Genomic DNA, 25,516 nt, shown 5'->3' with positions numbered 1-25,516 from the left:
ACACACACACGCATACTCACACAACCATGACAGAAATACTTGTAAAACTGCCACCCCCTCCGAAGAGGAGGGATATTAAAAGTTTTTTTTTCTTCCCGCCAGCAGCAGCAGCAGCCACTTTGAGTAATGCAAAAAGACATCAATGTTGTGGAGGTGGGGTACACGCTAATTAATAACACACTAATTTTGCTACTTAAAGTCCAATCTGCATCAGAGTTAGCATAACATTAAACTGTGTGAACTGGTTAACCTGCAAAACTCGACTAGGAAGCTGCTTAGAGCGAAGTGTCCTCCTGTATGTGTTTTCTACTGTTAACGTCAATTGACTGTGAGAAATGGAGTGAACTCTGCTGAAAAGTATAGAACCAGAAAAATGTGAGCAAGAAGCTGCTTCGAGAGAGAGGTCCAATTCTGTGTTTCACAAGAAAGTGCTGACAGTATTAAAAAAAAATAAAATAAATAAAATTAAAAAAAAACACATGCTGCTGTGACTTTACATTTTTTAACTCAAATACCTATTAGTGCATTTATTCATTAATTAAAATGTATTTATTTAGTTTCTACATTATTTATATACAACTATTTTTATTTTCACCTTATGCAGACATTTTTCAGTCAATTGAGAAACACTGATGTAGGCTAACATGTAGTTCCATTAAGTTAATATGTATAGTACCCCCCCCCCAAAAAAAAAACACTTTAACTTTCCTTTATATGAAACGAGGGGGAATACCTCCATTTTGAAAGATTATTTCTCTCATGAAAATAACAATTTTAACTTTTATCATTTTACGTGGGAAAAACGTCGGCATATTCGTGAGAAATGTAGCCCTGACTCCTGTTCACCCCATCTCTTTGGTTTTATTAATTTCGCGTCCCCAGCAAAAAGCGTCCCTAACAATGTTGAGACCGAACATACGCCATTTTAACCAACATAAACGTTTTTCACCAGATTGTTTAAATGCTTTAGGATCATGAAAAAAACTCATACAATAATGTACTGTAACGTGATGTAAAAATGTAATGAAACCCTACAAACACCGGATCGTTTGGATTAATCTAACGTATAACTGCCTCGTTTCAGCCGATGCACATTTATTCATATTTCTCTAAATTACACGACATTGCTAAGTGATAAGCTAATAACAATAACAACCACACTGGTGTCACGCCAGTGTGGTTCTAATCCAACACGGACGGGTATCTCTGAAAAATTTGCCGTGTTTTTGCCTAAATGTTGTCGAAATCAGTGAAAGTTAGCTTACTTTTCCCCAACGACCACTTGACAACGTCTCCCGCCACTCTTCGCAGAGAGCGCGGAACCTGCCTTCCAGCTTCCGGGGGAAGTGACGACACAAATGGGCAGGATTTCAAGGTTCAAACCGGAAGTGTGCACACTAAACAGTGAGCTAACATGGTGCTGGAAAAGAAGAGCTCGGCTCGGGTGGAGGCTGGCCAGCGGAGGATTTTGGACGATGCTACCCGCCAGAGGAGGCTGAGTAGGCAGCTAGAGGCTTTGGAAAAAGACAACTTCCAGGACGACCCTCTGAGCTCTCTTCCTCCGCCGGGTCCGACCGCCCGCCTTCCTGCCTTTAGTGAAACGGAGGAGCCCGAAAAGAAGAAAAGGAAGACGCGGGGCGACCACTTCAAGCTACGTTTCAGGAAAAACTTTACGGCACTTCTCGAGGAGGAGAACCTAGCGGACAAGCCGGAGCCCAACTACCTTTCGGCGCTGGTTCCGCCCTCTTCTCTTCCACCGCGCCATTTTTGCTGCGTTTGCGGCTTCCCTTCCAACTACACGTGCACAACCTGCGGGGGGCGCTATTGCAGCGGTAAATGTTTGGTTACACACCGAGAGACAAGGTGTCTGAAGTGGACGTTGTAAAGAACGATGCGCCGTGGAACACATTCACGTTTTTCTGGAGTATATAGAACAACTACAAGGAAAAAAAACACTTTTTTTAAAAACTGAAAAACTTAAAAAAAAAAGCGCTTTGTGCTATTCACAAAGGGTGACTAATACTGACAAGTCTGAATTTAGAGTATCGGACTTGTTGTATAGTACTGGACTATGTTGTGCCAAATCATGGCCAAGCACCACTGAAATCCAAAGAAGAGATGGAGCATAACTCAAACATCATGCTACCAATGACGGCGATAGACGTCAGATCCTTTTTTTTTTTTTTTTTTTTTTTTTTTACATTGACATGATTTAATAGTTCTCAGCCATATCTAAGATAACAGATCAGATAGTCTTTTTCATGGCACATTTGGCACATCAAATCCATTTTTAGTTTGGGCACTGCCCTCCTAGAGAATTGATGTATGTAACTGCTCTTGCTCCGTGTTTGAAGGGTTATAATTACCATAACTAAGATCATGGACTTGCATTAAAGTTTGGTTGAATATTTTTGTGTTGAAATGCATATGCAGTGTTTTTTTAATTGGTTTTTTTTTCATGCATTGGTATGACTATGGACTTGCATTTGGAGTATCAAACAGCTTGATGCAACCACACTTAGCCTATTATTTCTCGATCACACCCATCATTTATTTGCTCACTCAAAACTATTAAAAATCAAAGATCTTGTCAACTATCATACAGCTATAATGTTATTTAAAGCATACAATACATTACTACCACACAACATACAAAACCTTTTTAAGGTTCGTGAGAGTATCCATAGACTGCAAGGCTCTGGAGATTTTATGTTACCAAGATTTCGAACTACTTGCAAACGTTTTCGTGTGTCTGTATGGTGAAACAGGAACAATTTAAACAATCATTTCAAGCTTTTTCAAAATATCCCAAAAATTAAATTGTATACCACAGGTGTCAAACCGATTCCAGAAAGGGCCTAGTGGGTGCAGGTTTGCGTTCCAACCAATGAAGAGGACACCTTTTCACCAATTAGATCTTTTACATGTGTAATCAGTTCAACTTTGTCAGGTGCTGCTTGTTTCAGCAGGAAGTTCATTGGTTAAACTCTCTGCGCGTTATCGGTTGGAACAAAATCCAGCACCCACTAGGCCAGTGGTCTCAAACCGGTCCTCAAAGGGCCGCAGGGGGTACTGGATTTCATTCCAACCAAACGAGACAAATACCTTTTCACCAATCTGGTTTCTTACAAGTGTAATCAGTTGATTGCAATCAGGTGCTGCTTATGTTAGTAGAAACCTCATTGGTTGAACTGTTTGTGCTGGATCTGTTGGAACAAAAACCAGGACCCACTGCGGCCCTTTGTGGAATCGGTTTGACACCTGTGTTGTATACAAATATGGTCTGGTCACAGTATAATGACATTTGCTGACATTGTGTGTTGCTTTCATTTTTATGCACCCACTCCTTGGTCAGCTTGGCTGTGTGCTTCGGATCATTGTCATGTTGGAAGATACAGCCACGACTCATCTTCAAGTCTCTGACTGAGTGAAGTTGTGGATCAAAATCTGACGATACATTTCACCATTCATCCTCTGCTTTATACAGTACAGTCATCCTTTCCCTTTTGCCAAAAAGCAGCCCCAAAGAATGAGTTGTCCACCCCCAGACTTCAGATTGGGGATGGTGTTCTTGGGATTGTACTCATCGTTCTTTTTCCTCCACACACGACGAGTAATGTTTGCACTGAAAAGTTATACTTTGATCTCATCTGACCACATGACTGTCTCTCATGACACCTCTGCATCATTCAGATGATCCCTGGCAAACTTCAGAAGCACCTTCACATGTACTGGCTTCAACAGGGCAACCTTCTGAGCAATGCATGATTTTAAACCATTGCACCGTAGTGTTCTACTGACAGTAGCCTTTGTAACTCTGCATCCAGCTCTCTTCAGGTCATTGACCAGCTCCTGCCATGTAATTCTAAGCTGAGCCCTCACTGTTCTCATCATAAGTGATGCCCCATGAAGAGAGATTTTACATGGAGCCCCAGTCCGAGGTAGATTATCAGCAATGTTCAGCCTTTTCCATTTTCTAACAGTTGATGTTGTGCAACTGTTGATTTATTCTCACCAAGCTGCTTTCCAATTGTCCAATTGGCCTTTTACAGCTTTGTGGAGCTCAACAATTTATTTCTCTGGTGTCTTTCGAAAACTTGGAGAAAGGTCTTGCCCATGGTGGCAGTTGGATTATGACTGACTGTGGGGTGCACTGGTGACGATTATGAGCTCAAATAGTGGTGGGTGGGTGGTTACTCATGGGGTAAAGGTGGAATTTTTAAGGTAGACTGACAACTCTTTGAATGTCATAATTATTGCAGATTCTCGGGGGTACAAATACGTATGAACCCCAATAAATTACAAATATTTTTTTAATCATACAATACTATGTGAGTTCTGGATTTTTTTTTTTTTTTTTTTGATTATGTCTCTATAGGTGGAAATGCATCTATGATTGAAATTTCAGACCTCTACCTACAGTTGGGCAAATACTGTATTTAGTACACCACCAATTGTGCAAGTTCTCCTACTTGAAAAGATTAGAGAGGCCTGTAATTGTCAACATGGGTAAACCTCAACCATGACAGACAGAATGTGGGAAAAAAACCAGAAAATTACATTGTTTGATTTTTAAAGAATTTATTTCCAAATTAGAGTGGAAAATAAGTATTTGGTCACCTACAAACAAGCAAGATTTCTGGCTGTCAAAGAGGTCTAACTTCTTCTAACGAGGCTCCACTCGTTACCTGTATTAATGGCATCTCATTATTGGTGTAAAAGAAACCTGTCCACAACTCAGTCACACTCCAAACTCCACTATGGCCAAGACCAAAGAGCTGTCGAAGGACACCAGAGACAAAATTGTAGACCTGCACCAGGCTGGGAAGACTGAATCTGCAATAGGTAAAATTCTAGGTGTAAAGAAATCAACTGTGGGAGCAATTATTAGAAAATGGAAGACATACAAGACCACCGATAATCTGCCTCGATCTGGGGCTCCATGCAAGATGTCACCCCGTGGCCTCAAAATGATAACAAGAACGGTGAGCAAAAATCCCAGAACCACACAGGGGGGCCTAGTGAAAGCCCTACAGAGAGCTAGGACCACAGTAACAAAGGCTACTATCAATAACACAATGCACCGCTAGGGACTCAAATCCTGCACTGCCAGACGTGTCCCCCTGCTGAAGAAAGCACACGTCCAGGCCTGTCTGCGGTTCGCTAAAAGCATTTGGATGATCCAGAAGAGGACTGGGAGAATGTGTTATGGTCAGATGAAACCAAAATAGAACTTTTTGGTAGAAACATAGGTTCTCGTGTTTGGAGGAGAAAGAATACTGAATTGCATCTGAAGAACACCATACCCACTGTGAAGCATGGGGATGGAAACATCATGTTTTGGGGCTGTTTTTTTGCAATGGGACCAGAGCGACTGATCTGTGTAAAGGAAAGAATGAATGGGGCCATGTATCGAGAGATTTTGAGTGAAAATCTTCCATCAGCAAAGGCATTGAAGATGAGATGTGGCTGGGTCTTTCAGCATGACAATGATCCCAAACTCACAGCCAGGGCAACAAGGAGTGGCTTCGTAAGAAGCATTTCAAGGTCCTGGAGTGGTCTAGCCAGTCTCCAGATCTCAACCCCATAGAAAATCTGTGGAGGGAGTTGAAAATCCGTGTTGCCCAACGACAGCCCCAAAACATCACTGCTCTACAGGAGATCTGCATGGAGGAATGGGCCAAAATACCAGCAACAGTGTGTGAAAAGCTTGTGAAGAGTTACAGAAAACGTTTGGCCTCCGTTATAGCCAACAATGGGTACATAACAAAGTATTGAGATGAACTTTTGGTATTGACCATTTATTTTCCACCATGATTTGCAAATAAATTCTTTAAAAATCATCCATCCATCCATCCATCCATCCATCCATCCATCCATCCATCCATCCATCCATCCATCCATCCATCCATCCATCCATCATCTTCTGCTTAGTCTGGGGTCGGGTCGCGGGGGCAGCAGCTTTAGCAGGGAAGCCCAGACTTCCCTCTCCCCAGCCACTTCAGCCAGCTCCACCAGAGTGATTCCAAGGCGTTCCCAGGCCAGCCGAGCGACATAGTCGCTCCAGCGTGTCCTGGGTCGACTGGGACATGCCCGGAATACCTCTCCAGGGAGTCGTCCAGGAGGCATCCGAACCAGATGCCCGATCCACCTCAACTGGCTCCTCTCAACACGGAGGAGTAGCGGCTTGACACCAAGCCCCTCCTGGATGACCGAGCTTCTCACCCTATCTCTAAGGGAGAGCCCGGACACCCTGCCGAAGAAACTCATTTCGGCCGCTTGTATCCGGGATCTTGTTCTTTCGGTCACGACCCTCAGCTCGTGGCCATAGGTGAGGGTAGGAACGTAGCTCGACCGGTAAATCGAGAGCTTCGCCTTTTGGCTCAGCTCCTTCTTCACCACAACGGACCGATGCAGAGTCCGCATCACTGCAGACGCTGCACCGATCCGCCTGTCAATCTCCCGCTCCCTCCTACCCTCACTCGTGAACAAGACCCCAAGATACTTGAACTCCTCCACTTGGGGCAGGATCTCATCCCTGACCCGGAGAGGGCATGCCACCCTTTTCCGGCTGAGCACCATGGTCTCGGATTTGGAGGTGCTGATCTTCATCCCAACCGCTTCACACTCGGCTGCGAACCGCCCCAGTGAGAGTTGGAGGTCACGGCTTGATGAAGCCAACAGCACCACATCATCTGCAAAAAGCAGAGATGCAATGCTGAGGCCACCAAACCGGACACCCTCAACGCTTCGGCTGCGCCTAGAAATTCTGTCCATAAGAGTTATGAACAGAATCGGTGACAAAGGGCAGCCTTGGCGGAGTCCAATCCTCACTGGGAACGAATTCGACTTACTGCCGGCAATGCGGACCAGACTCTGACACCGGTCGTACAGGGACCGAACAGCCCTTACCAAGGGGCTCCGTACCCCGTACTCCCGGAGCACCCTCCACAGGACTCCCCTAGGCACACGGTCGAACGCCTTCTCCAAATCCACGAAACACATGTAGACTGGATGGGCGAACTCCCATGCACCCTCGAGGACCCTGCCGAGGGTGTAGAGCTGGTCCACTGTTCCACGGCCGGGACGAAAACCACACTGCTCCTCCTGAATCCGAGATTCGACTTCCCGACGGACCCTCCTCTCCAGCACCCTTGAGTAGACTTTACCGGGGAGGCTGAAGAGTGTGATCCCTCTATAATTGGAACACACCCTCTGGTCCCCCTTTTTAAAAAGGAGGACCACCACCCCGGTCTGCCAATCCAGAGGCACTGTCCCCGATGTCCACGCGATGTTGTAGAGGCGTGTCAGCCATGACAGCCCTACAACATCCAGAGCCTTTATGAACTCGGGCGGATCTCATCTACCCCTGGGGCCTTGCCACCGAGGAGCTTACCAACTGCCTCAGTGACTTCAAACCCAGAGATCGAAGAGCCCACCTCAAAGTCCCCAGACTCTGCTTCCTCAAAGGAAGGCGTGTCGGTGGAATTAAAAATCAAACAATGTGATTTTCTGTTTTTTTTTTCCACATTCTGTCTCTTATGGTTGAGGTTTACAATTACAGGCCTCTCTAATATTTTCAAGTGGGAGAACTTGCACAATCAGTGGTTGACTAAATACTTATTTGCCCCACTGTATTTTGTAAGTGGGTGAAATACTGCTTCTCACTGTATTTTCTCTCTGTCTTCAGTGGAAAATGTGCCCTCATACACAATGATAAGAGATAGATCAATTCCCTTGACCTCTTTCAAGCACGACTTATGAATTATTTTTTACCCTTACAGGGCACTCATTTAACTCACTGGTTGCCATTCAAGGCGCTAGACATCCGATCCATTTTTGACTGAGAGGAGCGAGTCATTGTGCTCAGTGGCGTCGTTATGCCCTCCTAATTTGGTGTTGTTTTATCAAAAAAAAAAAAAAAATCTGAGATCTCAGCCTCCACCTCCTAAGCCGCCTCTGTTTTAAAACTTAGTGACGCCTCCGATTATGCTCCTTTGACCAAAAATTGTCACTCACCTAAAAAGGGGTTTATAGAATTTTTTTTTTCACATTTTGTTCTTGTTTTGGATAAATTACACTGCTAACGTCAGGACCTTATTGCACTATTCCTGTGTTGCACATAGAGTATTCAATTCAAGTAAGCTATAATTACTCACTTATAGCCCTAGAGCAGGCATATCTAAAGTCTGGCCCGGGGGCCAAATGCGGCCCGTGGACAAATTTAATCCGGCCCCCAGCCTCTGTCATAAAATCAATAACGTCTTGCCCGCACACAGACTTAATAAATTGGTCACAGTACTGCTACCAGCATATGAAGTATCCTACAAACTAAATGCTGCTCCTCATTTACCCAGTAAAAGGCAGCAGCACTCTAACATTACCCCGTGTGACCCAATTTTTCTAAAATGGCGACAATCAACAAAAAAAAAGAAAGTTGACTGCAACTGCTGACGCTTTAAGGATAGTGGAAATTGGACTATTTCTTCACTAAAATACGCAACAACTGTGTCTGCCTCATTTGCAAAGAGACAGTCGCTGTTTTTAAAGAGTTCAATGTAAGGCGATATTACCAATCAAGACACGCCGACATGTACGACAAGATTACAGGGAAGATACGTACCGAGAAATTGAAGCAACTTGAAACTAGTTTAATTTTACAGCACCAGCATTTTGCAAGAGCCCGAGAGTCGAAAGAGAACGCCACCAAGGCTAGTTGCAAGATTGCTGAAATTATTCATTAAAAAAAAAGATAATAAAGCAAATGTGACACACAGAATTTTTGCATAAATATATTGTTCTACGTAAAGGACGTCAGTGAAGGTCGGCCCCCCACATTTTTACCACACCAAATCTGGCCCACTTTGCAAAACGTTTGGACACCCCTGCCCTAGAGTATCTATTTTCCTATTATTTATTTATTTATTTATTTTATTTTAATTAGAGATGCACAATAATATCGGTCACCGATAATTATCGGCCGATAATGGCAATTATGACGTCACACAGATAATCCAGATAAAACAAAATTCAACCGATAATGCAATCCGATAATTATATACTTGATTTAGCCTCCAAATGTGCGCAATCAACAGTTTTGCCCAATTCTGCTGGTTTTAAGGAGGTGTTTTTGCAGTGTAGTAATGTGATATATGTAAGGAATGGCTTACTTTTAAAGGCATTTTTGTGCAACATGGGTGTTTACTCCCTAAGTAATTGTTGCCAAAAGCTTACCATTACACAATGTCATTGCCATTGTTTAGATGTTGGAATTTACTACTTGTTCACATTTGATATGGAAAAAAATAGCACTAAATTACATTTTTGCACAGTAACATTTGATCTTTGTATACTTTAACATTTCACATACATATTTGAATAGAATTATCGGCGTGACATTATCGGTTATCGGGTGGAAGGGGCAGGAAATTATCGGTTATCGATATCGGTTGAAAAATGTATTATCGTGCATCACTAATTTTAATACGCGGCATGGAAAATGAATGAATGAATGAAAATGTTTTGTACTGGAGTGCCACGTCAAATTTAGTTGTTGACAACATTCTTGCTGACAATGACAAGTAAGTTCTATTCTATTCTATTCTATTCTATTCTATTCTATTCTATTCTATTCTATTCTATTCTATTCTATTCTATTGACTACTGTCCCTGAAAGGGTTAAACACTGCACAGCCAATTGCGTCCTACCATTAAAGCAACCGCCTACTTCCGGTTTCGTCAAATTTAGAGGCGGAGACAGCGGTCCCGCAGCCAATGGAAGTAAAGTACATGAATAATGCAGCATAAGGCACATGCGCCCCGTCCCTGACGTACGGTCGTACGCTTGCAAACGCACGTAGCTAATATGAGTGGATGACATTTAACAAAAAGCCACCGCCCCCTTTTCCCACTGTTTCTCCCCCTTCTATTGACTGCGACAGCTGGCAATGTGTGGCCCGACCACTTGAAGTTCAAGCCGTAGGGTGAGTAGAAATTCGCCTTCTGTTTGCAAACGAACGATGATAAAAGAATCCCTCGTCCGACGCTAGTGTGTGTCCTTTACGTGTTTCCGCAGACGGGTTGTCTTTGTCGGAAGTCGTTAACATTCGCTCCATCGAAAACGCTTAGATCTATGCATACGTGCTTATCTTCGCTGAGAAAACTAGAGCTGGATTTTCTGAGTTCATGTGCTCGTACATGGGCGTGCGAGCTTTGCACGATTTAGTTGGTATTGCCCGTAGGCCTGCTCGTCATAAAACTAGTGGACAACAAGTGGACAAGGGCACGATCGTGATGACAATCGTGATGATGGTATCCTAGGTACTCTTACAACAAATGTAGCTTTCTAATTTAAAAGCTTGCTAATGTGGTGATAAAATGAAAAGGCTTTAATTATGGTTTGACTAAAACTAGTTACTGCAAGGTACAGTGAACTGGACAGTCAAATATGTTTTTACAGTCTTTTTTTTTTTTTTTTTTTTTTTTTTTTAAGGGTGACCTCAGGAGGGGTTCCCACTGAAGTGACCCCTAGAAAGACTGTCAACCTCTATTTAAAGTTTGTAAGAGCCCCTGTTCAACAACTGCACTATACAATAGACTTCTGGGTACCCCGATATAATTTGCAATACTAGGCTCATGGTTCATTTTGACTGTGTCGCCTCTCCCAGCACTGACCTCTGAATGCCCCAAAATGTGCAGGAAGTGACCCAAAATTAACGAAAGGTGAACTGTAAGTACCCTAAAATTAAGAAGGAAGTGGCCTAAAATGAACTCATTACCCGCCACTGACAACGGTATACATCCAATCAATTCAAACTGGGAGTACAGACTGTGAATGCTCATCTTTCAGTGCCATTATCAGCGCCAGACATCCAATTCATTTTGATCGAGTCAAAATGAAATGGACGTCTGGTGCCATCAATGGCAGCCAATGAGTTAACATGGACACAATATTTTGTCTCACCCCTACTACACAGTGCTTGTGTTTACTGCTGTCAGTTCAGCACAAACTCGTGGCGTTGTGATAGCAGCTCAATATTGAGAATCACCCATTGGTTTGGTTTCTGTCAAACATGTCCCAACTTCACATTAGGAATAGTTAAAATTTGGCATGTCAATAAATGTAAGTCAAGTTTATACTTGACTTACAAGTTGGTGGGCCTTGCTTCACCTTTGCGTGGTTTCTTTCGTTCTCATTTTCACCGTTTGTTCCCCAGGTTGCACCATTTGTGCAAGCAGGAACTAAATGCAAAGCCATGTTCTCAGTGTAGTGTTAAGAGTGCAATGCAGAAAATAAAAGTTTTTTTCCCCTTAAACTTATAGCTGTTTATTTAGAGTCAGGTTTGTACCAGTTTGAGAACTCTTTAGAAGTACTATGGGGTGGGGGATGGAATGTTTGTGTGTTTGCAGGATTGCGCTATTTACTATCTGGATGGTCAAAGGGCTTCTTCTGGCTGCCTTCCCAAGTAACTCTATAAAAGGCTCTTATACGCTCCAACATGCACACAGAAACAATGGTGGTCCTAAATTACGCAATTGGGATAACAGACTGTGGTTGAGCTTTTACCTTTACTCATATACTGTGCAAACATCGTAAAGCATCATTAATTCTGTAGTTTTAGCAATTCTATTTATTACTGAACACAACTAGGTCGTCGATGAATAGAGTGGATTCCCCCTCACATGCCATGCTGCTTAGTAGTATCACTACTTCTTCCTGATTTGATGGACGGTGCAGTTATGATATTAGAGGGTGGATTACACCATTGATTGTTTCTTCCTTAGCCCCGGCACCAGCCCTCTAAAAGCCTTTCTGGCAATCTCTTTTGTCATTTTTGTAGTATTCAGCTACTGTGAATTTTTTGTTAGTGTGGACATGCTGTGCATTTGGCTGCCGACCAGTCTTTTCTGTATGAATGGTTGTTTTCTGTGCATACTGTGAAAATGCTCATAAAAACGGCAAGGGTTAGGGTTGAATTTGGCACAGTTTTGTACGAAGTTCAGACAATTTAATGGTATGTTTACAATGTTCTTGAAATGACATTTTGTTCTGGATGCTCACATAGAGTTAAGAGTGCTTATCTTTGTAATGAGACCGAATGATTAGATAAATAGCTTTGAATAGAATTCACTACATATGGGATGTGCTGTCCATGCCACCAATGAATGATTCACCAACTGGAGTATTTGTATTCTTTTACACAAGTGTTGACTTAAGATCCTCTGTTGAGGTAAAACCCTTAAGGGCAGTTCTAATTTTGGTCATTATCTCTTGACAAATATTTCCTCTCCCACTTGCGAATTGGTGTGTCATCAATTAGCACAGATCAACTTTCAAAAGCACCTTAGTCAACCCTGGTTTGAGTAATCCATATTCTCTTGTTGGGGCGATTTCATCCAAGAAGATTGTAACAGTTGGCTGGCATATTTTTACTAATTTTGCACTGATGCCATTTTTTTGGCTCTCAATACTGTTTCATACATCCGACTGCCATCTTTTTGTTTTGTTTGTTTGTTTTAATAATATTGTTAAAACGACGAGGAAGTCCTCATCTTAATCAGGTTTTAATCATTTATTTTGGAACTTGCAGAACTCAAAACTGCCGCTGCCCACAACACAACAGAAAAAAAAACGAAAGCGAAAACATTACGCCCAACTCCTCCCATCAGTCATGTGGTGTGTTCAGGAACAGCATGCAAACAAAGCCTCAACATTAGAACCTGATTCGTCAAATTAAAAATAAAAAAATCGTTTAATTCTAAATTTGACTGTAAAGTAATCGATATCTTTGCTCAGTCAGAAATTGCTTACCTCATTGTCTGCCATTGACGGTGCTAGATATCCAAACCATCCAGTCAATTCAAGTGGGAAGGCTGGCAGCGAATGAACATTCATTGATTGTTGCCACAAGTGATCAACTTTTTTGGACTCACGTGATTGGACATTATCGTGATTTTGGGAAGGGCGACAAGTGTTTTTGTTTTCTCACAGATGTGTGCATCAGCACGGTATTTCTTAGTACTCCCCGATAGCGATGACGTCATTTTTGTGCTGTATCGCTACCAATACGGATACTAGCATCAGTATACAGTACAGGCCAAGATGTGTGCATCAGCACGGTATTTCTTAGTACTCCCCAGTAGCGAAGACGTCATTTTTTGTGCTGTATCGCTACCAATACGGATACTAGCATCAGTATACAGTACAGGCCAAAAGTTGGACACACATCATTCAATGCAACACAAATGAAGGTCCCAACCCCATTGATAAAGCAATAAATTCCACGAATTAACCCTGAAAAGCATACCTATGAAGTCAAAAACCATTTTAGGTGACTCCTTCTTGAAACCCATCAAGAGAATGGCAAGAGTGTGCAAAAATAATCAGAGCAAAAGGTGGTTTGAAGATACTAGAATATTATACGTGTTTTTAGTCATTTCACCTTTTTTGCGAAGTACATACAGTGTATCACAAAAGTGAGTACACCCCTTGCAATTCTGCAGATATTTAAGTACAGCATATCTTTTCATGGGACAACACTGACAAAATGACACTTGACACAATGAAAAGTAGTCTGTGTGCAGCTTATATAATAGAGTTAATTTATTTTCCCCTCAAAATAACTCAAAATATAGCCATTAATATCTAAACCCCTGGCAACAAAAGTGAGTACACCCCTATGAAAAAACGTGCATCCTTAAATGTCCAAATTGAGTAGTGCTTGTCATTTTCCCTCCAAAATGTCTTGTGACTCGGTACACGAGTGCTGTCAGGATTGCTGCAGAGATTGAAGAGGTGGGGCGTCAGCCTATTAGTGCTCAGACCATACGCCGAACTCTACATCAAATTGGTGTGCATGGCTGTCACCCCAGGAGGAAGCCTCTCCTGAAGACGGTACACAAGAAAGCCCGCAAACAGTTTGCTGAAGACTTGTCAACAAAGCACATGGATTACTGGAACCATGTCCTATGGTCTGGTGAGACAGGCGAGCTTTCTTGTGTACCGTCTTCAGAAGAGGCTTCCTCCTGGGGTGACAGCCATGCACACCAATTTGATGTAGAGTGCGGCGTATGGTCTGAGCACTAACAGGCTGAACCCCCTCCTCTTCAATCTCCGCAGCAATGCTGACAGCACTCCTGTAACGAGTCACATGACATTTTGGAGGGAAAATGATAACCAGTACTCAATTTAGACATTTGGGGATGTAGGTTGTTTCAAAGGGGTGTACTCACTTTAAAGGCTATATTTTGAGTTATTTTGAGGGGAAACTAAATTACCTCTATTATATACACTCACCGGCCACTTTATTAGGTACACCATGCTAGTAACGGGTTGGGCCCCCTTTTGCCTTCAGAACTGCCTCAATTCTTTGTGGCATAGATTCAACAAGGTGCTGGAAGCATTCCTCAGAGAGTTTGGTCCATATTGACATGATGGCATCACACAGTTGGTGCAGATTTGTCGGCTGCACATCCATGATGCGATTCTCCCGTTCCACCACATCCCAAAGATGCTCTATTGGATTGAGATCTGGTGACTGTGGAGGCCATTTGAGTACAGTGAACTCATTGTCATGTTCAAGAAACCAGTCTGAGATGATTCCAACTTTATGACATGGTGCATTATCCTGCTGAAAGTAGCCATCAGAAGTTGGGTACATTGTGGTCATAAAGGGAAGGACATGGTCAGCAACAATACTCAGGTAGGCTGTGGCGTTCCAACAATGCTCAATTGGTACCAAGGGGCCCAAAGAGTGCCAAGAAAATATTTCCCACACCATTACACCACCACCAGCCTGAACCGTTGATACAAGGCAGGATGGATCCATGCTTTCATGTTGTTGACACCAAATTCTGACCCTACCATCCGAATGTCGCAGCAGAAATCGAGACTCATCAGACCAGGTAACGTTTTTCCAATCTTCTATTGTCCAATTTCGATGAGCTTGTGCAAATTGTAGCTCAGTTTCCTGTTCTTAGCTGAAAGGAGTGGCACCCGGCGTGGTCTTCTGCTGCTGTAGCCCATCTGCCTCAAAGTTCGGCGTACCGTGCGTTCAGAGATGCTCTTCTGCCTACCTTGGTTGTAACGGGTGGTTATTTGAGTCATTGTTGCCTTTCTATCAGCTCGAACCAGTCTGGCCATTTTCCTCTGACCGCTGGCATCAACAAGGCATTTCCGCCCACAGAACTGCCGCTCACTGGATATTTTTTCTTTTTCGAACCATTCTCTGTAAACCCTAGAGATGGTTGTCCGTGAAAATCCAGTAGATCAGCAGTTTCTGAAATACTCAGACCAGCCCTTCTGGCACCAACAACCATGCCACGTTCAAAGTCACTCTAATCACCTTTCTTCCCCTTACTGATGCTCGGTTTGAACTGCAGGAGATTGTCTTAAACCATGTGTACATGCCTAAATGCACTGAGTTGCCGCCATGTGATTGGCTGATTAGAAATTAAGTGTTAACCAGCAGTTGGACAGGTATACCTAATAAAGTGGCCGGTGAGTATAAGCTGCACATGGACTCCTTTTCATTGTGTCAAAGTGTCATTTTGTCGGTGTTGTCCCATGAAAAGATATACTGAAATAGGAATGCGAGGGGTGTACTCACTTTTGTGATACACTGTAATTCCACACATGTTTATTCATAGTTTTATTACCTTCAGTGAGAATTTACAATGTAAATAGTCATGACAATAAAGAAAACGCACAAATGAGATGGTGCGTCCAAACTTTTGGCCTGTACTGTAGGTGCAGCATATGTTTACCATCCAACATGTTTTGCGTTGTGACCCTTCAGTGGTGTTTTATGTCTTCCCAGAATGCCGCTGGCTCGCAGCTTATCCGTGACGTCCCTTCCAGGACTGGAGGAGTGGGATGAGGATTTTGATTTGGAGGACGCTGTACTTTTTGAAATTGCCTGGGAGGTTGCAAACAAAGGCAAGTGTTTTAGCGAGATTGTCAGAAAACACACATCAGTTCACATTATATTGCGTTCGTGCAGTCGGAGGTATCTACACAGTCATCCAGACCAAAGCCCGCCTGACGTCAGAGGAATGGGGGGAGAACTATTTCCTAGTTGGCCCTTACATTGAGAGCAACGTACGCACACAGGTGGAGCTCATTGAGCCCACAAACCCTGTGCTCAAGAGAACCATTGACAAGATGAACTCTAGTGGGTGTAAGGTAAAATAACACCACACGTGCACAACTAACACACACACATGCCTAAGTTAGAACTGAATGTCCTGCTGGAGAACAGTCTTCCTCACTTAATGTAGTGGGCGTGATTTTAACTCCCGTGACATTTCCTCGCAAAGGTTAGAGGTGGTATGAAATTCTCTTCACAAGAAGACACATGCACACACACAATTAAGTGAAGGCTTTGTGATCAGCAACTCGAGGTGGTGGGTTCATTTTAGGGGATATTTTTAAATAAACCCATGTGGTACCACATGGCAGTTTAGATTGACTGCCAGGACAGAATAAGAGTCCAGTTAAGTTTCAATTCTTGTATTAATATTGCTCTGTGTGACAGTAACACAACACCATATAAACAAGAAAATCCCCTAGGCCACAGAGGTTATGTTTTTAATGCAATGTTTGCAAAAACCACCGTTTCCTCCAAACATTTTGGAGGGTTGTGATGAGGTTGAAGAAAGGACGCTAACATCACGAAAGAGGGTGAGGTTTTGCTTATGATTTCAGTAAATGATGCATGAACCTTAACACATTCACTGTAAATGAAATCCACTTCACCTGGGATGGTTGGCATTGCGCAATCAGGTTTCACGCCATACACGGTGATAGACGTCAACCCAGTTTAATTGGGAGGATGGCAGGGATCGAACAACTTCTTAAGATATTTTTCCCTTATGGGGGTGTGGTTGACCATACATCACAACAAAGAGCTAACGATAACACTCCTAAAACACATCACAAAGAGGCAATGATAACTTACATAGGTTGTTCTATAAATGTATTCCGTAACATTTGCCGGGTTTACACTTTTTCAATTTACGCTAAATTCTTGTGCTTAAAGATCATTGGCCAACTAGCTGGCTTCTACTATCTGCCTTGTTTATGGATTCATGATTGAGGTTAGTGTTAGGAATAGGCAAGAGCGCAGGTTTGCATAGGGATAGTAGGGAAATAACACAACCAACTTTTCAGGATGCTCAAATTGCCCCCACCAGCTTTTAAGCAACCTTATTTGCATTATAGAATGACTTCAGTTATATAGGTAATTTAGATTGTGTTTCCGTGTGTTGTAAGGATAGAATTGACCCTACCATTATTAGGTGAATAACAGTACTATAATTATGTTTAGACTCACATTAACCTCTTTTCACTTGCCTAATGTGCCAGTCCATTTTTCCTCAAACACGTTTGACGGAGTTGACCGCTCCACGCCCCCCTGACAAACGCACGTATGCATTCACCCCTGGTGGCCGAAAAGTGTCATTGCATGTAATTGACTTTCCTATATATATATATATATATAAACAGGGGTGCACATATTTTTTTGCCCAGGTTCTCAGAGGAGGACCTGGAGATGTGACTTGGTCCTCATTGAGCTTGAGAGCCGACCCGCCTGATGCGATAAAATTATGACAAGCTTTACTTAGAGCCAATTACCTTTAATTAATTATATTAACTATTAATGCTTGATTAACACCAACTGGCACAATGAAATTGCCATTACTTTGAAGTGAAATGTAAAGAAATTAACAAAAAAGGACTAATTCAAAATAAAGGGCATTATGCGGCTCCCACATTAACTCCAAGCCTTTGTAAAAGTGGGATGTCCTCATAAGAGCTCATTGAATGTGCATGTTTAGCTTTGTGAAATGCGAGGAAAAACACGTTTGTCAGTGCATGGCGCTGTTCTGTTCTTCATTAATTTATTCCACCACTTGTCCATAGGGCGAGTGGGGTCCTGTCTGACATTGATAGTTTGCTTAATTGCCACATGCTCTCTGTTTTTTTCGTGCTTTTCAAAGTTTAGATAGCTGAAATTCTTTGACCATACATAAAATTAGCTGCTCTTATCAGCCACAATGGGATTCTCACGGCAAATTTTGTACCACATTTCTGTGCGAGCATCATTTGCTTCTTGCCATGGTACCTCCTGCAGCCACTTTTCAGCAAAAGTCCTTTTTTTCGGTAGCTCCGGTGACGTCTCTGTCTGTCTTTTGACGGGGGTGGGGGAACACGGAAATAATTACTCAGTGCCTCTTTGACATTTTGAGAAGTGATTTTCTCGTGTCCGCCACAAATATAGTGGTCAGCCATCGGTATGCAAAAGCGTATGGAAACCGTTGAGGGCTAGTGCATTTGTCTACGTCCAGTACGCATGCGGACCACTTATGTGCACCCATGTATATAAAAATTGTAAAGCAATAAAACTGCAACAAAAATGAATGAAATGAACAAAAGAATATATTTTTATAATGGGTCAAAATTATTTTTCGAACAGATCATGTGACTAGCACCTTAGACGGTCATTTGCTTTGCATATAATTTCCAATAAAGATTATAAATGTAACTTTTTGAGGGATTGAATGATTGAGACACAAATGTCCTACTCTTAATATGGGCCAAACATAAAAAGGATTGCTTCAAAGAAAACTTTTTCAATGAAAAATTAAGTGTTCAAATGCAAAATTTTCAATCTCAAATGTTTATTCGCATTCAAAAACTTTTTCTATGATTTAAATGTTTCTTTCTTTGATTGAAGTGATTTTTGTTTTTAAACATTATATTTTTTAAGCAACTTATTTTTTGATTGAATAATAAATGAAATAAATAAAAATGTCCTAGCCAAAATGTGGCCCAAACGCAAATCAACAATACTTCAATCAAAAAAGTTGCTTCAATCGAAAAAAAAACTACTTCAATCCAAAAAACCCAAAAAAAAAGGAAAAAAAAAAAAGCTATCACTTTTTGGGGGGAGTTTTTTGAGTTTCAAATTAATTTTTACATTCATACACTTTTTTGTTTTTTTTGAAGCGATTTTTTTTTTTTTTTTTTTTTTTTTTTTTTTGGTGGTTGAAAATATATATTTTGATTGAAGCAACTTTTTTTTTGATTGAATAATAAAGACACAAACGTACCTCCATATATCTCCGCTCAGGGGATACTATTTTTGACGGTGGTAACTACATTGGCATAACACTGGCAGGCGAACCATATTCAATGGATGATGTTCTTGGCGAAAAATATTGCCTAAGCAGCCTGATTTAATATTCCCCTCAAGAATGATGGGAAACAATAAAATGCTCATTGTCAACTTATTATTATAAATATTCTTGTAAGTTAATTTTACTGCTGACACTGCGTTTCGGGGTCATCAACATGTTGTGCCCCCTGCCCCAAAAGTCAAACTCCGCCTATGATGCCGCCTCCTCCGCTCCCTTAGAAGACGAGGGATATTAGAAGTTCTGCAATGTTGTGTAGGTGGGAAACACACCACTAATTTTGCTTCTGAAAGTCGACCTGCATCAGAGTTAGCATAACATTAACCTGCGCGAATTTGTCGAACTCGAGGAGGAAGCTGCTTTGAGAGAAATATCCTCTTGTTAACGTTAATTGAACTCTAAGAAATGTAGTTCTCCTTCACCCCAGTTTTCTTTTTTTATTTTATTTATGTGGTCTTAAAGCGGGCCAAAGGATCTTTCATTTTTTTGTTGAGTTTGGCTGTGCTTGTGGACAAAAGCAGTAGTGTTTTATTTGTTTTTGTTATTCCCTGACTAATACGTTTTTTGTTGTTGTTATATTTAATATATTTAGACAGACAGTTTTAAATGGCAAATGTTTTTTTTTTTTTTATTCCTGGATACTTAATAGATGATTAACAACTTTGTATTTCTCGTGTATGTTAACATAATTTGTGTTCAAACAATGCATTTTAAATTTGCTAATAAAATCCAGGCATTTATTTTGGAAGTTTTCAAAATGTTTATTCAGAAGTTTTTGAAAACAAAGGTTTGAATTGAACGGTGTATCACCTGAACCAGTATATGTGCACTGCAAAAACCCACCTCCTTAAAACTGAAAATAAATAAATATTTTCCCTTGTTTTCAGTGTAAATCTACTAGAAATAAGTGAAATTATCTGCGCGTTCTTCAAGTAAATTTTACTCAGATTTCTCGAAATAAGATAAAGAGCTAGCTAAAAATAAGATTAACAGATTTACTTTAAGCAAAAGGTTTAAATAGTTAATCTTAAAAAAAAAAAACTTGTTTGTCAGAAATGTTCTTATTTCAAGAATAGATATTGTTCAAAACATTATTTGAAAGCAATTTTTTTTATTTAGGTGAAAAATGAATGTATGAGCTTAATAAGAACAAATAGTAATATTTACTTAAAGTAAGTGGAAGAATCTGACACATCTGCCAGCCTTTGACACTCAAAACAAGATGGTGAAAATTATTCCACTAGATTTAAGAAAAGTTATCACATTAAGATGCTATAAATTAAGCGGTGTGAAAGTTAGTATAAGTCAATACAGATTTATTTTGCATTAATCACTTAGCCTATATATTAATTAGGTTCTTATTGTTAAGAAATGTAGCCCTGACCCATGTTCACCCAATCTGTTTGGTCTTATTAATGTCCCGTTCCCAGCAAAACATGTAAATACAGGTTATGCTGTTGTATTGTCCCTACCAATATTGGGATCAAACAGACACCTTTGTGAATAGGGTTAGATTCAGGGGTGAAAGTGGGCCAGAACGGTCAGGAACGCAGTTCCGGTATAAGATTCAGGGCAGGAACGCAGTTCCGGTATAAGATTCGGGGCAGGAACGCAGTTCCGGTATAAAATTCAGGGCTGGAATGCTGTTCCGGTACACGGTGCTTTGATTCCAAAAATATGACGGCAACTGTCAAAACGTTATGTAAAAAAAAAAAAAAATTAAATGCTGAGCTGCCACACATGCATTTCATCTCCAAGAAGAAAACAATCTACCAACATCAGATTTACATGCACACGTGTTAATAACAAGCATAATAAAGTGCTTGTGTAGCGTAATCCGTTTCCCAGTGGCGCCTCCAGAAATTTTTCATAGGGGTGGCCAGATCGGGCCACTTAAAATCTTGGGGTGGCCAAAACTAAAAGCCATAATTTCAGGTTTTCATTATATTGTCGCAGTAAAAAGGTCAGGGGAAAACTTAACAAAGACTTAAGGACACGGCTACTGATATACTTTGGTGTATAGTGTAATATTTGATGTTACTAATGATTTAATGTGCCTAGTCCATTACTGTCCAGACAACATTTTGAGTTCCACAACAATTCTGTTTTATTGTGTTATTTATATATTAGGCATAAGGTGTACATTTAACTAGGGCTGTCAAATGATTAAAAATTTTAATCGAGTTAATCACAGCTTAAAAATTAATTAATCCAGGCATGAAAATCTCTCACCTTTCGGCGAAATTCGCCGTTTTGAAGTCAAAAATGGCGACCTACGTGAATTGCGTAGATCCGAGGAGAAATTCTTTTTGGGAGGAGGGGGGGGGGGGGTCGGGAGGTTTTATTTAATTATTATTATTGTAACGAATCGAGTTATAATGTGGCGAGGGTGTTAGCATGTGTTCCTGAATGCACCGCATGACGTACAGGGGTGATGGAGGTGCGGGAGAGCGAGGGACGTGCCTTCCGTGTTTACGTTTGTTCTGGCGGGGGAGATATGTGCGTTGGCTGCGGCAGATAGCAGTCGTGTTGTTCAATAAGTTTCCACAAATAAAGAATTTCAATCTGATAAAACGGTTGACTATTATCAACGTTACATTATTATTATCATCATGTGATTAACTTAGTACGTAAACTGAGCACTCAAGAAATCGGTTCTTTAAAAAATGTCACACTTGGACAGTCAGCAAATCCTTCTAGATGCTTCGCTGACGAGAACCAATCATCGGCCCAAGGTGCGTTCCATTATTCCAAACGCGCGCACTCCTTACTGTACATGGAGTGCTCGGAGAGCCTTTGGGTGGCATTGCATAGCTGCGAAAACAAAAAGCAGGCCTTATCCACACCGGGGCAGACCAGAGCGCAGCATACACACTTGCCTGTATTTGCCAGCAGATTGAATTTGGTGAGTAATGGTTTCAATCGTTTTCACATTTTGCGATATAAAAAAGTTACTGCCATTCGTTGCAGCTTGCGTTGAACACTGCCAGAGCTAGCCAAATCTCCCATGAAAAAAAATAGCTCTCGTTAAATTGGCGTCAAGCTTGTGTATTTAGCGGTAATATAATGGATGGAGGTGGCGCCTCACATCGCTCCCGTCGTCCGCCGGAGACGCGTTATTTTCGGCTTGGATTTGAGCTGACGGCCGGTGTCGGCACAACAGCGGCCCGACGCGTGGTGGGAATGAGTCCTGCTTCTTAAAGCTTTTCAGAAATACAGGGATCCCTCGTTTTTCGCGGTTAATGGGGACCAGAACCCGCCGCAATAAGTGAAAACCGCGAAGTACCCCCCCCCCCCATTTTTTTTGTGCGTGTTCAATGCATTTATTCAGATTTTACATTGAAAAAAGATACATATATATGACATGTTTTTTCACTTTTTTCACCAAAGTATCATTTATAAATGGTTTTCAAGCACTTCAAAATGTAAGAATTATGATAAGTTTTAAACATGTTACTGCCCCACCGAATTATTTTTAAACAAGAATAAAGTAGTAAGAAAATGCTTGGCTTTATTAAATGCTTCATAGTGAGTCTATTCAAACCCTCTCAGGCTTTGGTAAACGGTGATTGACACGTGTGCAAAGTTTTTCTTTTTATATATATATTTTTGTTTGAAGCAACTTATTTGATTGAATAATAAAGACACAAATGTCCTAGCCAAAATGTGGCCCAAACGCAAAGCAACATTACTTAAATGGAAAAATAGTTTTCAAATGCTTTTTTTGTCTCAAATTTATTTTTGCAATCAAAAACAATTTTTTTTAATTGAAGTGACTTTTTGGGGATTAAAAGTATATACTGTATTTTGATTGAAGCAACTTTGTTTTTGATAGAAGTAACTTTGTTTTTTGATTGAATAATAAAAACACAAATCTACCTCCATCGTTATTGCGAGAGAAAGACATTAAGAAAGCTTTAAAACTAAAGCCACCGGGGAGTCTGTTTTTTGTTTTTTTTTAATATTTATATTTCATTACATAGACATGCCTCGTAGGGAAGGGAGATTGAAGGATAAAAAAAGGAGTTAGATGAGGCTGCTAAAGGCAGTGGATACCTCATCAGCTGGGTGAATAGCAGACCTGGTAAGAAGTTTGCAAGGATAGTCGGGTATTAAATACAATTATAAACACAATTACAATGTTATGTTTCTATAAGATTTTATGTCATTGCTTTATTAATCATTAGGTGCTAGAGTTGTTAAGTATGGATAATAATGAAATAATAGTTTTAAGAAAACTGTGCTGTTGGTGGCTCAGTGACCATCTAATGTGGTTTGTTCTCAGATGAACAAGTTGAGGAAGGAAGTTTTGATGCAGAGGTTGAGGGAAGAAAATAGGCAGACTGACTGAGTCAAAGCCAGAAAGTGTTGATGACAGTTTTGATTTATATTCACTGTTGCCCCCTCCCAATTAAAGTATGTCACAGTCGCAGCCAATAATTATCTAAAGCTGGTTAAAATTGAAGTTATGTTGTTTTAAGGTGTATTAAATACTTGTTCATGTGCTCCTTTTGATCTACGAGCACCCGCCCCTCCACCGGTCTCTGCACGGCCCTGCTGAAACACAGTGTGGGTCGACAGAGCTCAATATTTTGTTGGGGTGTACAGTGTACTGGAACATATTTCCTCCACACCCTTCTCACCTTTTTAACCCCTGACCCATTTTCATGCCTGTTAATCGTAATTAATCGCAATTCAAACCATCTCTAAAATATGCCATATTTTTCTGTAAATTATTGTTGGAATGGAAAGATAAGACAAGAAGGATATATACATTCAACATCCTGTACATAAGTATTGTATTTGTTATTGCAACAATAAATCCACAAAATGGCATTAACTTTATTAACATTCTTTCTGTGAAAAGGATCCATGGATAGAAAGACTTGTAATTCTTAATGGATAAATGTGAGTTTGTATATTGTGACTAAATATTGCCATCTAATGTATTTGTTGAACTTTCAGTAAATGATACTGTAGCGACTTAACTGTTCTGCCCAAGTGCATAATGGGAAGTGGTGCAACCATGACTGTGTGTGGTGGCTGCAAATGCTATATCTTCTCTGAGTTGGGTACACTTCAGGGTGTTAAGAAAAAGATCAACTCCTATAATTTTTCCCCACGTCGCTTCCCACAATATTTATAGGTGCTGTGGGGGAGATGAGAAAGCTTTTGCCAATTAAAAGCACGGCCCAAATGAATGCTTGTATCTACTCCACTCTGCCTCCTATCTCTGTATATAAGTAAAACGGCGCCATTGTAGGCTGTTTGCTGCAATGCGTGAATGAGTCGTACAGCGAGTGCGTTAATTGCGATAAATATTTTCATGTCATTAATTTAAAAAAATTAATTACCGTCCGATAATGCGATAAATTTGACAGCCCTACGTTTAACAAAACAAAATTAATGCATTCATTTGGGATGAAATGCATAACTGATGCTACAACAATCTAATGATATACTGGCAAGCGGGGTGGCCAGTGGGGTGGCCAACCACTTTATAGGGGTGGCCGTGGCCACCCCTGGCCACCCCCTGGGGGCGCCACTGCCGTTTCCACCTATATTTATTATTTATTTTATTCCACGGATGGCATGGAGGTTTCCCTAGCTGCTGCAGTTATCAGAGTCTGACGATGATGAGTCACGTCAATGTGCGCATGCACACAGCAAAGCAAAACGTCTGGACTCATTTATCCATTCAATTGGCTGACATACTGACATGTGATCAGCAGAGATAGTTAGCTAGCTAGTGCATGTTTTCTGGAACAGCAACAACAACAAAAAAAGTTTTTTGAATTGATGCGACAAAAAAAGGGCGATGCAACAGAAAATGGATGAAATCTTTAAGAGCAAGGAAAGCGTTGAGGAGGCTTATTTATCATATTTAGTTTTATTTGCTCTATGGGGAGGTTCAGAACATCTTAGCTGTCAATGTGCCCTTTGGACTTATAATGTATTTGTTCATTTATGTTAGGCTACTTATTCATTTCCTTATGGTTTAAAAAAGTCAAATGTTTGCGCGATCCTCAAAATATATTCAATTTCACTCTGCATAATATAAGTCAATTGTATTTTTCTGAATGTATGTTACTTATATCTTTATTATTAAAAAAAAAGAAAGCAAAAGTTGACACTAACTTCAATTTTAATATACATCATGTGTTCTTAAGTAGTTAAAATTTAGATTTGGCATTTAGTATGTGAGGAAATGAAGGAAAATAAAAATTAGGAGATGGAGGTTAGGGTTATTGCTGTTTTTGTTAACTTTTATTTTGCAAATCATTGAAAAAATACAATTTTGAATGAAAATCAGTTTTTT

At 40.8% G+C, this 25,516-nt stretch overlaps 3 protein-coding genes across 5 annotated transcripts in view; 2 read left to right on the top strand and 1 right to left on the bottom strand.

Moving 5' to 3' along the window:
- pold1 (polymerase (DNA directed), delta 1, catalytic subunit) overlaps positions 1-2,899 on the bottom strand; it is a 48,355-nt gene extending 45,456 nt beyond the window's left edge. The window contains exon 1 of one of the 2 annotated variants that reach the window (XM_057817509.1): positions 2,829-2,899. The gene's annotated coding sequence lies outside the window, so the exon portion shown is untranslated. Of the gene's footprint in view, positions 1-1,265; positions 1,772-2,828 lie in introns of those variants that run through there. The other variant, XM_057817508.1, reaches the window with a different exon arrangement.
- Positions 1,348-2,410, top strand: znhit1 (zinc finger, HIT-type containing 1). The gene has a single exon (XM_057817510.1). It carries the CDS (start codon positions 1,415-1,417, stop codon positions 1,883-1,885), a length of 471 nt encoding a protein of 156 aa, XP_057673493.1. The 5' UTR covers positions 1,348-1,414; the 3' UTR covers positions 1,886-2,410.
- Positions 2,900-9,818: 6,919 nt separating the features above from the next.
- Positions 9,819-25,516, top strand: part of gys1 (glycogen synthase 1 (muscle)) — a 27,168-nt gene continuing 11,470 nt past the window's right edge. The window contains exons 1-3 of one of the 2 annotated variants that reach the window (XM_057817523.1): positions 9,819-9,983; positions 15,819-15,937; positions 16,002-16,183. In XM_057817523.1, coding sequence (XP_057673506.1) covers positions 9,874-9,983; positions 15,819-15,937; positions 16,002-16,183 — 411 coding nt within the window. In that variant the 5' untranslated portion in view covers positions 9,819-9,873. Of the gene's footprint in view, positions 9,984-10,154; positions 10,321-15,818; positions 15,938-16,001; positions 16,184-25,516 lie in introns of those variants that run through there. The other variant, XM_057817524.1, reaches the window with a different exon arrangement.

This window comes from Corythoichthys intestinalis, chromosome 16, assembly GCF_030265065.1.
Source record: "Corythoichthys intestinalis isolate RoL2023-P3 chromosome 16, ASM3026506v1, whole genome shotgun sequence".
NCBI lineage: Eukaryota > Metazoa > Chordata > Actinopteri > Syngnathiformes > Syngnathidae > Corythoichthys > Corythoichthys intestinalis.
The sequence above is the reverse complement of the archived record's forward strand: the minus strand, read 5'-3'. Positions and strand labels throughout refer to the sequence as shown.

Coding starts and splice junctions, on each gene's coding strand:
- znhit1 (XM_057817510.1), top strand. CDS start 1,415: ATGGTGCTGGAAAAGAAGAGCTCGGCTCGGGTGGAGGCTGGCCAGCGG.